Source organism: Ammospiza nelsoni, chromosome 21, assembly GCF_027579445.1.
Source record: "Ammospiza nelsoni isolate bAmmNel1 chromosome 21, bAmmNel1.pri, whole genome shotgun sequence".
Taxonomy (NCBI): Eukaryota; Metazoa; Chordata; class Aves; order Passeriformes; family Passerellidae; genus Ammospiza; species Ammospiza nelsoni.
The window spans coordinates 9697752-9708917 of NC_080653.1; the positions used below are offsets into that span (position 1 = coordinate 9697752).

General features: G+C 57.9%; 1 protein-coding gene across 1 annotated transcript; it reads right to left on the minus strand.

Moving 5' to 3' along the window:
* Nucleotides 1–456: 456 nt before the first annotated feature.
* Nucleotides 457–10459, minus strand: TBX2 (T-box transcription factor 2). Its single transcript, XM_059487157.1, has 7 exons — nucleotides 9567–10459; nucleotides 8627–8894; nucleotides 6149–6295; nucleotides 4946–5022; nucleotides 4702–4871; nucleotides 2867–3480; nucleotides 457–2038 (listed from the first exon to the last, which is right to left on the minus strand). Exons 1-7 carry the CDS (start codon nucleotides 9929–9931, stop codon nucleotides 1592–1594), a joined length of 2088 nt encoding a protein of 695 aa, XP_059343140.1. The 5' UTR covers nucleotides 9932–10459; the 3' UTR covers nucleotides 457–1591.
* Between the last annotated feature and the right edge of the window lie 707 nt (nucleotides 10460–11166).

Here is an 11166-nt window from a genome sequence, read left to right on the forward strand (position 1 = left end):
CCTTTCCCCATCATCCCCTCCCCATCATCCCCTCCCCATCACCCTTTCCCCGTGCCCGCCGATGCCGCTCCGCCCCGCTCCCTCCATCCTGCGGGCAGCGCTCCCGGTCCCCGCCGCTCCCGCAGCGTCCCCGCAGCCCCGACGGGGCCAGCCCGGCACCCGGGAAGGTCCGTCCCGGTGCCTCTCCCGCCGCACCCGCGGTGCCTCCGCGCCCCTCCCCGCGCACCTGCCGGCCCGGGAGGGGCGAGCCCCGACGGGCAGAGCCCTGCGCGGTTCGTGCCCCGCGCTCCGCGGCCGCGCAAACCGGGGCGTTTCCCTCTGTCCCCGTCGGTCACGGCCGCTCCGCGCCCCGCGGAAGGGCAGGGGCGGCTCCCAGCGCTGCGCACCTGCGGAGCGGCGGCGGCCCCGACGGGGCGGAGCGGCCGCGGGAATGAAACAGGCGGGAGCCGGCAGGACTTCTCCGAGTAGAGGCTTTTTTTTTTATTGAAAGATGTGAGAATTCATCAAAACTGAACAGACAGATACCCGAGTAACCAGCACGTTGCAAATCATGTATCTTTTTATTTTAAAACAAATATAGAGCACAGTCCTGTGATATTTAAATTTATTATACTTTTTTTTTTTTTTTTGTTCTGGAGTGAAAAATAAAAACCTGAGGTTTATTCCTGCATTCTCTATACCCCGCACTGTAACAATAGTTTAGTTAACTTTTGGATTCGTTAGTTTATTTTTTTTCTTCCAAAAGTCCGTTAAAGCATTGAAATCTTAGTTTTAATAACTCCAAAAATTGTTTTATCAGTGGCACATGATTGTCCTAGAGAACAGGCGGGATAAACAATATTTTAAAACACAGAGAAACCCTATCTCCTTCAATCACAAAGAGCTAAATAGTTTTCATTTACAATATATATGTTCATGTAAAATGAAAAAAAAACCGAAAAAAAACTTAAATGCGAGGAGTTAAACTCTAAATATTATGTACACACCAATGTACAACTCTGAATAAATTAATACCAATTTGCATATTCTGGGATCCTTATAGCTTATTTACACAAATTACCATTTATTTCATAAATATCTGCCCAGGTACCCACGAGGCTCCCCCCGCCGTGCCCGCCCTGCTCGGCGGCGGCTGCTGCCGAGGCGGTTTGGTTTCCATCTTCCTTTTCTTATCTCTCTTTTATTTTTATTTTTTTTTTTCTTTTTAAATTATTTTTTCCTTCCCCCTCCCCTTGCACAGATGAGGGTTTGGCGATGAGGGTTCGGCCCTTCTCGCCCCTCACCGAAGCAGGGGCCGCCCCGTCCATCAGGTGTGTCGGTACCAGCTCCTCACCCTGCCCCTGGGGCGGGGGGCTGGGGGGTCCTGGGGGCTCCGCGGCCTCGCTGGGGCGGGGGGAGCCGCTCCCAGCCCCCCCAGCCCAGGGGTGGGCGAGCCCCGCGCTCCAGCTGCTCCCTCCGGGCTCTGGGGCGGCGGCTCCGTCCCTGCGCTCGCTCCCAGCCCTCGCTCTCCGCAATAAATATTTATACTGTGCTGTACAGAACGCCAGTGCTTCTCCGCCCCGCCGGGAGGGCTCGCTGCCCGCCCCGCCGCTCACTTCGGGGACTCCCTGCCCGGGGACAGCTCCCGCTGGCTCTCCAGCCCGCTCACCAGTCTCTGGATGTTCTGCAGTTCATTGAGCGACTCCTTCAGGGAGCCCTTGGGGGAGGCGGCGGCGCGCTGGGCGCCCCCCTTGTGCAGGGGCGGCTCGGGCAGCGGGCTGGGCTCCCGGCTGCTGCCGCCGCCCTTGGAGCCCTCGGCGCTGAGGCTGGCGGGCAGGCCGGTGGTCAGCAGGTTGGTGCTGGGCGGGATGCCCACCGGCAGCTGGTAGGGGCTGAAGCGCAGGCGGGGCCGGCTGCTGCCCAGGAAGGGGTTGCGGGACAGCGGCCCCGCCGCGGCCGCAGCGCTGGTGGCCGGCATGGCCGAGGCGGCGGCTGCGGCCGCTGCCATGTAGGTGTAGGGGTAGGGGAAGAGTCCGCCGAAGGTGGGCATCGGGATTCCCTGAGGAGAGAGAGAGAGAGAGAAAGAGCTGTCAGAGCTGTGCTGCTGCTCTGCTGCATCCCACCCTCCCCCCAAAAAAAGCCAAGGCGAAGATGGAACAGCCCAGTGTCACCCTAAGACCAGAGTGTGGGGGTATCAGCCCGTTCCACACAAAGAGAGGGGGTACAGCCCCTGGCACCCCATCCCGAGCCAGGCTGGTGCCACCGAGCACAAACCCCTGCCTGAGATCTGCCCCATCCCCTCCCCGCACGCTGCCTGAGCAGCATCACAGCCCCTTAACCACATTAAAACACATTGTTAAGCAGGATGGATAAATTAGGGGAGTTCAAAGACATCTTTATGTGTTCCACCAGAGGAGATGGGAAGGCAGCACCAGGGCAGGCGCTGTGGGAGCCCTTCAGAGCTGACAGGAAGACAGGGAGCTGCTGGATGGGGACAGCCAGGTCAGGCAGGGCCACAGCTCCTGACTCTGCCCTTGACTATGGAGGAGCCATAGCAGCTGCAAAAAAATCGAGATTCCTTCTCAAATCAACCTCAAAGCCGCCTTCAAAATGTCCTCCACGTTCTGCCTGTGCCAAATCTGGTAACATCTCAGAAAGTGTGTCACCCCTTGTCCCTGTGGGCTGCAGAGGGCCTGGGGGAGGCTGGGGGCACCAGCAGCTCCTTCCCCACAATGGGGCCACGCTGGATGTCCCCACACTGGGGGTGACACTGGCCGGGCCTGACCTGCACCCCCAAAGTGCTGCGCTCACTCAAGGGGTGAACACAAAGAGGAGATTCCAGAGCCCAGCTGGACAGCAGGGATAGGGATGGGGACACAGGGCTTACCTGAGAGGCCAACATGTGCTGGGAGAGGTGGAAAGGGAAGGGGGTGGCCGTCCCTGCTGCGCCCGGGGCGGACGAGAGGGCTCCGTTCTCCAGGCTGCCCCCGCCGGTCACCGAGGCCAGCAAGTGTCCCATGCCCATGGCCGAGAAGGCGCCGGGCGCCATGGCAAACTGTCCCGGGTGGATGAAGAGGGGCTGCCCGGCGCCCAGCGGGCTGAAGAACTGCTGCCCGTGGAGGCCAGAGAGCGCCAGGCTCTGCAGGTGCCCGGTGCTCAGGTGCGGGGGGCTGTCCGTGTGCACCATCAGCGGCGCGAACGCCTCCTTGCCCAGCCCGCCGCCCTCCGTGTCCTTCTTGCCCGGCTCCGTCTCTTTCCTCCTTCCCTCCACCTTGTCCTTCTCCAGGCCCCGTGCGCCGAACAGGCCCTCGCCAGGAGCCTCCCGGGGGGATGCCCCGTCCTTGGCTTTCTCCGGGCTGTGCCTCTCCTTGCTCCGCTCCTCCGGGCACCGGGGGCTGCCCCGGGGCGTCGCGTCCTCGGCGCTGGGGCTGGCTGCTGCCACCGGCCGCTCCTCGGGCACTTTCTCCGCCTCCGTGTCGCTGTCAGCCCCTGGCTTCTCCTCTGCAAGGGGATGGAGGGGCACAGGTCAGAGCAGAAGCACCAGGGGAGGTGACAAAGGGGTCACTCACAAGAGTCCTGGTGTCAGGAGGAGGTGGGACAGTGAAGCCGCGATCGTTATTTATGGGAGAGACTCATTTTGGGGGTCCTCGTGCTATGGTCACTCTGGAGGATGGGGATTAACAATACCAAGTCCTGTGGCCGTGCCAGGCAGGAAAACCTGTTTGATGGAGAAGCAGAACCTGTCCCAGCATCGCTCCCCTCAGCTGCACAGTCCGAGCGGGCTGCAGAGAGCGGGCACTGGGCAGCGCGGGAGGAAATGCTCCTGCGTGTATTTAATTACATGGAGCTGATTGCCAGCGCACCGTGGATTTATTCCAAATGCGCAGGTTGAGACAGGTTAAAGAGGCAGTTTTAAGGCTGGGAGTATGGTACAGACTTCTCTAAAAAGGGCTTTAATTTAAAAAATCTCATTGAGCTCTCAGAGGAGGCAGGGGATGCGAGGCGAGGGGAGCTGAGCCCCTGCCTGAACGGCTCCACTAAACGAGAAAAGCCTTTTGCTGCGGGTGAGGTGAAGCTCTGCAGGCTGGGGCAAATATTCAGGGAAGCCTTTGAAAGTGGAGAGGGGTGTAATAAACCCTCCCTGCAGCTCGGGTGGGGGGTTGCAGTTTTGATGAAGGTTTGCGGGGAATGGAGTTGGTGGAAAGTTTAAAGAGCAGATTGATAGTGCTGCGAGACAAAACCCAGCATCAACAACTGCAGCGTGGGAGATGCTGGTTGATTTTCATTTACCAGCCTGAAGCCCTGGAGTTACAACATTTTTTTTCCTCTTTCAAATGTACTAATTCTTTTTCTTTTCTCTTTTTTCTCTCTTTTTTAGGGGAGGGTGAGATTCCCATGGAAGGAAGGAAGGGCATGCCAGGCTAATGTGGTGAGCACACAGGGTGCTTTGCCATTTCTTCTTGTATAATTTAAATACAAGAAGTATTATATCCACATCAGGTGTAAGAGGATCAAATATATATTCCAAAGAAAATACATAAAGAGAAAAACGTGGCAACTCGCGAATGCCATTTGCGTTTCCTCTGATTTTATCTTTTTGAACCCTGAGCTCCGCTGTGCGCATCCCCATCTTTATTTTCCCCAATGTTTTGCCTCGCTGCCCACAGGAAATCAGCACGAGCAGGAGGTTTGGGGACATTTGGGGACCGCATCCTGCCTTACCTCTGCCGCTGCCCTTGAGGCGCAGGGGGCTGGGCAGGGCGCCCACGGGCGAGTGCAGGGCATCGCGCACGGCCGAGGGCTCGCACGACGAGGCGTCCGACTCTCCCCCGTCGCGGTCGGGCTTGCAGGGCTCCTCGTACATCCGCAGGGACGGCAGCGAGAGCTGCTTCCTGCGGGACAAGGCAGCGTCGGGCCCGGCCGTGCCCCGCGGGCGCGGAGCCGGGGGGACGGGCGCGCCCCTTACCTCTTCTCCCGCCGGCCATTGCCCGTGTCCCGAAAGCCCTTGGCGAAGGGGTTGTTATCGATTTTCAGCTGCGTGATCTGAGGGGCAGAAGGAGAGAAGGGGCGATGTGAAGCCCCGGCCGTCGGGGAGCGCGGGGTGCGCGGCGCAGGCTGCGGAGCCCGCGTTAACACACCGCACGCTTTATTAAAAATGATGCTGAGGTTTGGCCTTGAATTATTAATAGCGTCTTAATGATAGGAAGTTATTTTTCACGGCCCCCCGGAGGGAAGATGGCGACTGAGCCGCTCGGCGCTGGTTAAAAGCTATTCTTATCCCTGCCTGCCACGGGCTGCCGGGGCCGGCGACACCAGGGCGCTCAATAATGCATGGCCCTGCAACACGGCCCCGAGAGGGGCTCTGCAAAGGGCCCGGCTGCCCGGCCCCGCCGCGACCCCCGGCCCGAGCATCCCCCGGCCCGAGCATCCCCCGCCCGACGGCGCCCACGGCCGGCCCTAGCCGAGCAGACAGAGTGCTCTTTAATCGATTGTGACTCTTCGCCATAAACTTTACGAGGGAAACAAGCCCACCAGGACCCTCAGCCAGAGCTGTCAATTAGCATCAGCAGCCAGAGCTGGAGGTGGGGGTCAGCTTTTGGGTTAAGACACACACACAACGCTTGGAAGGGGACGGCAGAGGCTCCCTGCTCCGCATGGTGCTCTGCCTGCTCACGGAGTGACACTCGCTAAATCATGAAAGCAACTAAAATTAGCTTATCTGCCTCTATTTTTTGGCTCCTGCAGAGCCCTGGGCACCTCCTTGGTGAGGCTGCCCAGGCCTGGTGCTGCTCTTCAGAGCCTGGGCCTGCAGCAGAGGCTCCCAGGGCCCAGAAAGGCGCAACAAACTCCACGAGGGAATTATCGATAGCAATAACAAAAATACTGACAACAGCATTAATGCTAACACTAAAAACAGCCATAATAATACAAGCAGTATGAGGGTGCATCCTCCTCTGAGGGCTTGGGGTTTAACCTTTTTAGTGTTTCTGCTTCTTGCCCTGAAATATCCTCGCCAACACGCACAGACAGAAAAATACCCTGATAGAGGGTAAGGGATGGGACAGGGGAGGGAACGGGGAGAGGGGCAGGGATGGGGACAGGGATGGGGACAGGGATCGGGACAGGATAGGGACAGGGCAGGGACAGGGCCAGGGGTGCCCGGCCGTACCTTGTCGTTCTGGTAGGCAGTGACGGCGATGAAGTCGGTCTCGGGGAACACGTAGGTGCGGAAGGTGCTGTAGGGCAGCTTGAGGATGTCGTTGGCCCGGACGATGTGGAACCTGGGCTGGTACTTGTGCATGGAGTTCAGGATGGTCTGGGATGGGCGAGAGAGAGAGCACAGCCCGTGGCTGCCGTCAGCCTCCAGCTCCCTCCCTAAAAAAAAAACCCTTTTCTCCCGACAACAGCCCCAAAAAACACTCAAATTCACCATGCCGGCCGATGCCAGAGAAGGAGATTTCTTATTTTTTTTTGCTGATGCCATTGCAGGATCTGTCCCGAAAGAAGGAGGTCAGGGAACGCGGGCAGAGCAGCATCTTTGCGGGTGTTAAGCACGGCAATAAAGCAGCAAAAGGGATCTCCCAGTTTTATTACAACCCTGCAAACGCGAGGCGACTTTTCGACACGTTTCTCACCGCTTTTCATATTTCCGTCCTTAAAAATAAATTACTATCCCTCGCCACCACAAAAAAAAAAAAAAAAAAAAAAAAAAAAAAAAAAAAAAAAAAAAAAAAAAAAAAAGTTGAAAGGCTCTGGGTGAGTGTCGGGGGCAGCAGGAGCCGGTGCCAGCCCCAGGCAGCGCCTGCGACCTGAAAGCAGCGTTTCACCACGAGCCATGGCAAATTTATGTCTCGGAGCAACGCTGCAGAAGGAACAGACTTTTTTTTTTCTTTCCCAGCCAGGTGTCTGAAAGCCTCGCCAACACTCCAAGCCGTTCTCTACTCTTTCGTTTTATTTATTTTATATTTTTTTTAAGTTTGATTTGTTGTTTTTTTTTTTAGTAAAACCCGAATTCCCCGTGATTTGGCTGAGGATTTTTGGAAGCGGCTGAACACCCCAAGCCGCTCCGACCCCTGGCCCCTCGCTGCCTGCTTTCCTGCACGATAGCTTTTAAATAATTCTCCAACCTGCTGTGGTCGGGCTGAAATGCAGAATTCACTGCCCAGAATTCGGAGAGGGACGGCGAAAGCTTGAGTAATTATTGTCAAATAACGTCAGCCAAATGGCTAAATAATTATCACTTCATTTCGGTTTAGAAGGTAATAAAAAAAAAATCCCCTCATTTTTTTTAACCCAAGCAATAATCACCTGCTGATGAACTGTCGGATCGGTGTTATATTGATATAATCTAGATGGGATTTATCATAAAAATGGTGCAAAAAGTCTCATTCAGGCGTGCAAATCTGCATTCCTTTAAAAAAAATAATCATCCCTCTCTGACCAGATGGGCACTGGCTAAACCCTCATCTCGCAGATTTAACAGTCCGGATTTTGGACAACGACAGACACCAGAAATCTTTAATTGAAGGAGGCGAACCGTTAAATGCGCTGAATCAAACTAGTTTTTCACCAGTACAAAAAAAAGAAGATATTTTTTAAACTCCTTCTCTATCGATTTACCTTTCTGGCTATAAATAACCTCGCAATGTATTATTTAACAAAGACGCTGTTTCCTGCCTTAAAAGAAAAAAATAAAAGTGAGAGAGAAAAAATTTAAAAAAATAGAGAGAGTGGAAAAATAGAGAGGAAAAAAATAAAAAGAGAGAGGGGAAAGAAAGTTCTGCGGGAGATGCGGAGCTGCTCGGAGCGGGGTCCCGCAGCCCCCGGGATTTTACCGTAAATTACCGCACCGGCAGCGCTGCACGATGAACTTTCCCTTTATCGCCCCAAATGCTCGCTCGGAGGAAGGAGAGCCGGCTGGGGCGCTGGGATTTCCCCCTCCGAGCATTCCCGCAGGATCGCGCTCTGACCCTGCGCCCGCGGGTCTCTGCAAATGCCAGCGCTCCCTCACTCACTCCCCGCCGCCTTCCCTTTCTCTCTCCCTCTCTCCTTTTCCTTTCTCTGTTTGTTTTGGTTGGTGGCTTTTTGGGCTTAATTCCTTCGTTTTGTTTTTACCTCCTTTAGGTGATGCAGACACCATCAACAGGGATACAAACCGGGGCTTTCTGTGGCAGATGGTGCCAACGATTCCAGCGCTTCTCCCGCCTGCGGGCACCCAGCGCAGGTGCGGCCGGTCCCGGCAGCGACAGCCCCGGCCCGGCCACCGCCCCGTCGGGGCTGCGGTCCCCGCACACCCACCTCCCAAAATTCCTCTCCCAAAGAGCCTCCAAGGCTGGCAAGAAGCAGCAGGACAGGCCGGGGATGCGGGAGCCAAGGGGAGCCTGAGGCTGCCCGCAGCTCAACCCTTATTTTCCCCCGGAGAACCGGAGCTGCCCCTCGGAGCCGGGCAGGACCAGGGGCTGCGGGACAGCCGGGGCACCGCAAGGCCCGGCCAGGCCCCGCCGCGCAGCCCGACACGGCTGGAGGAGGCTCTAAAGCCTCACGGTTTCTGCAGGGATATCACGGACAGACCCCGCGCCGGGCAGAGCCCGCTCCTGCCCAGGGACCCTGCCCGGGGCGCTCCGCTCTGCCCCGCAGCCGCACTTACAAAGCCGTGCTTATCCGAGATGTTGTTGGTGAGCTTGAGCTTGTGAAAGGCAACAGGTTTGGCCATCCACTGCTCCCCCGTGGCCGGGCTGTCGGGGTGGATGTACATGCGCTTGGGCATCTCCGGGTCGGCCTTGCCAGCCACCATCCAGCGGGAGTTGTGGAATTTGTACCGGCAGTCGTCGGCCGCCACTATATCCATCAGCAAAATGTACTTGGCCTTCTTGTCCAGGCCGCTCACCCGCACCTTGAACGGGGGGAACATCCTCCTGCGGAGAGACCCAGAGCGGTACCGGGCTGCCCCCGGCCGCCGCCGGCCCCGCCGAGCCTCCCGCACCGCCCGGCCCCGGCCGTGCTCCCAAACCTCCATCTTTCAGCTCAGCTCGCTGAGGATCCCCAGCCTTCCTCCCGTCCCACCTCTTCTCATCCCGCTGTGCTGCCCACACCGTGGCAGAAAGCAGGGGAAGAGCTCAAAAATCCCATTTCAAGAAATAAGAGGAGAAAATATATTCTTGTTTTCCTCTATTTCTCTGCCCTTCGCCGAGCCGCTCGCTCGGCACCTCGGGCTGCCTCCCCCGGGCCCGGGGGCCACGGGCAGGGCCGGGGACGACCCCGGACGTAGGGAAAGTTTGGCAGGAGGGAAGGAAGCTGCGGGAAGCCGCGAAAACAACGGGATCGGGGGGTTCCGAGCGCTCAATTAACGCGCACGGATTTAATTTGGGATCGCGCTCGGAAAAGCAGCAATGGGAGGCGGAGGGGAGCGGTGACGGGAAAACTCGGAGGAGCCGGGGGGGAAACACCTCCGAAAAACTCCAGGGATCGAAACTGCCCGCGTTAATTCACGGCAGGGATGGGGAGCGGGATGGAGCGAGGGGCGAGGGCGCTGCGCGGCCGCGCAGGTGCGGAGCGGGCTGGGGGGGCTGCGCGGGGCCGGCTCTCACCTCCCGGACTTGGTGATCACCATCTCGGTGCCCAGCTTGTGGAACTGGTCCCAAAGCTCTTTGGCTTCCAGCGTTACTTTGGGGTCGTCCTCGACCTCCTCCTCGGGTTCCAGGCTTTTGAGCGAGCGCAGATGGGCGGCTTGGTGGTGGTGTCCCAGGGCCGAGACGTGCAGCCCGGCCTCGGCCGCCCCGGCCAGCCCCGGGTCCGGCATGGGCTTCGCCAACGCCGCCGGAGGCAGAGCCAGAGCCGGGAAAAAGGACGGCTGGGCGGCTGCGAGGAAAGCGGACATGGGGAAGTCAGCCGGCCGGGGTGCGTGGAAGGGGTGGTAAGCCATGGCAGTCCCTGGGAAGGCTGGATCTCTCATCGGTGCATCCACAAATCCAGGAGAAAAAGAGGGATTCCCTTTACAAAAATGCTGTGTGTGTGTGTGTGTGTATTTGTTGGGTTTTATTTTTTTCCCCTCTCCTGCCCAGCCAACTCGCTCGAGTCTCTGGAAGAGGAAGGAAAATCAACAACACACACACACTCTCCAAAAAAAAAAAAAGAAAAAAGAAAAAAAGAAAGCATAAAAAAAGAGGCGAAAATCAGCCGAACTAGATTCGGGATTAAAAAAAAAAAAAAAAAGAAAAAAATATAAAAAGAAAGAAAAAAATAAGAAGAAAAAAAAAAGGAAAAGCGAGGCAGTTCCCGGCTCCTGGGACTCCCGGTCTGCGGAGGGGAGACAGTAGGTCCTTATTTTTTGTTGTTGTTGTTGCAGCGAGGGAGAGCGAGCGAGGGAACAAGCCCTCCCAGGAAAGTCCTTCCCGACACTAAAATAGAAACAAAAGCCGGGCCGGGCTGCGCGGGGCTGCGCGGGCGCGGCGGAGCAGGGGCGGCCGCGCTGCCCTCACACCCCCGCGGGCCCGGGCTGCGCCCCGGCGGGGCCGCGCCGGCTCCGCGCTCCGCGCTCGGCGCTGCGGCTCGGGCTGCTCATGGCCAAGGGAGCCGAGTGGGAGCGGTGAGATCTTGTCCTGATCTCTGTAAAACTGTGACTATCTCACATGTCCTTCCTGCTCTGATCCGCCCGCTAATGAGCCAAGCCCCCTTGATTGCTGATTTTACGCGTTTCAGACCAATTGTGGATCTGCATAGGCGGGGTTTTGACAGCTCCGGCCAAGCTCCGGGCGCGGGGGGGCGGGGGGCGCGGAGGGAGGGAGGAAGGGAAGAAGGGAAAAAAAAAAAAGAAAGGGAGAAAAAAAAAAAAAAAAAAGAAGAAGGTGTCGGAAGCATCGGCAGTAAGAAAACATGTCAACAGAATAAAATATTAACCAATGACAGAGAAAAGTGCTCGAAATCCCACCCCCGGCTCCTTTCCGCATACCGGGTCAGCCCCGGCTGCGCCGCCGGTGCGGGGCCAGCGCGGAGCCGCCTCGGCGGAGCGGGGAGCGGAGCCTCGGGGGCGGGGGGCGCGGCTGAGGCCCCCGCCGGTCTGCGCGGGGGCGGCGGGCCGGGAACGGGGGGAGAGGCCGGGGGAGCCCGGCGGCGGCCGCCTTACGACAGATCCTGGAGAGCGGATCGCGGTGGGGCGCGTCCTGCCCGCCGCTCCAGCCGCGCAGAGCC

Bases quoted from the DNA above. Each gene is read 5' to 3' on its own strand.
- TBX2 (XM_059487157.1), bottom strand. From the start codon at position 9,931: ATGAGAGATCCAGCCTTCCCAGGGACTGCCATGGCTTACCACCCCTTC. The intron at 5,023-6,148 runs GTACGGCCGGGC...TCTGCCCCTCAG, and splicing joins CTGCCTACCAGAACGACAAG to ATCACGCAGCTGAAAATCGA. The intron at 2,039-2,866 runs GTAAGCCCTGTG...CTCTCTCCTCAG, and splicing joins AGCACATGTTGGCCTCTCAG to GGAATCCCGATGCCCACCTT.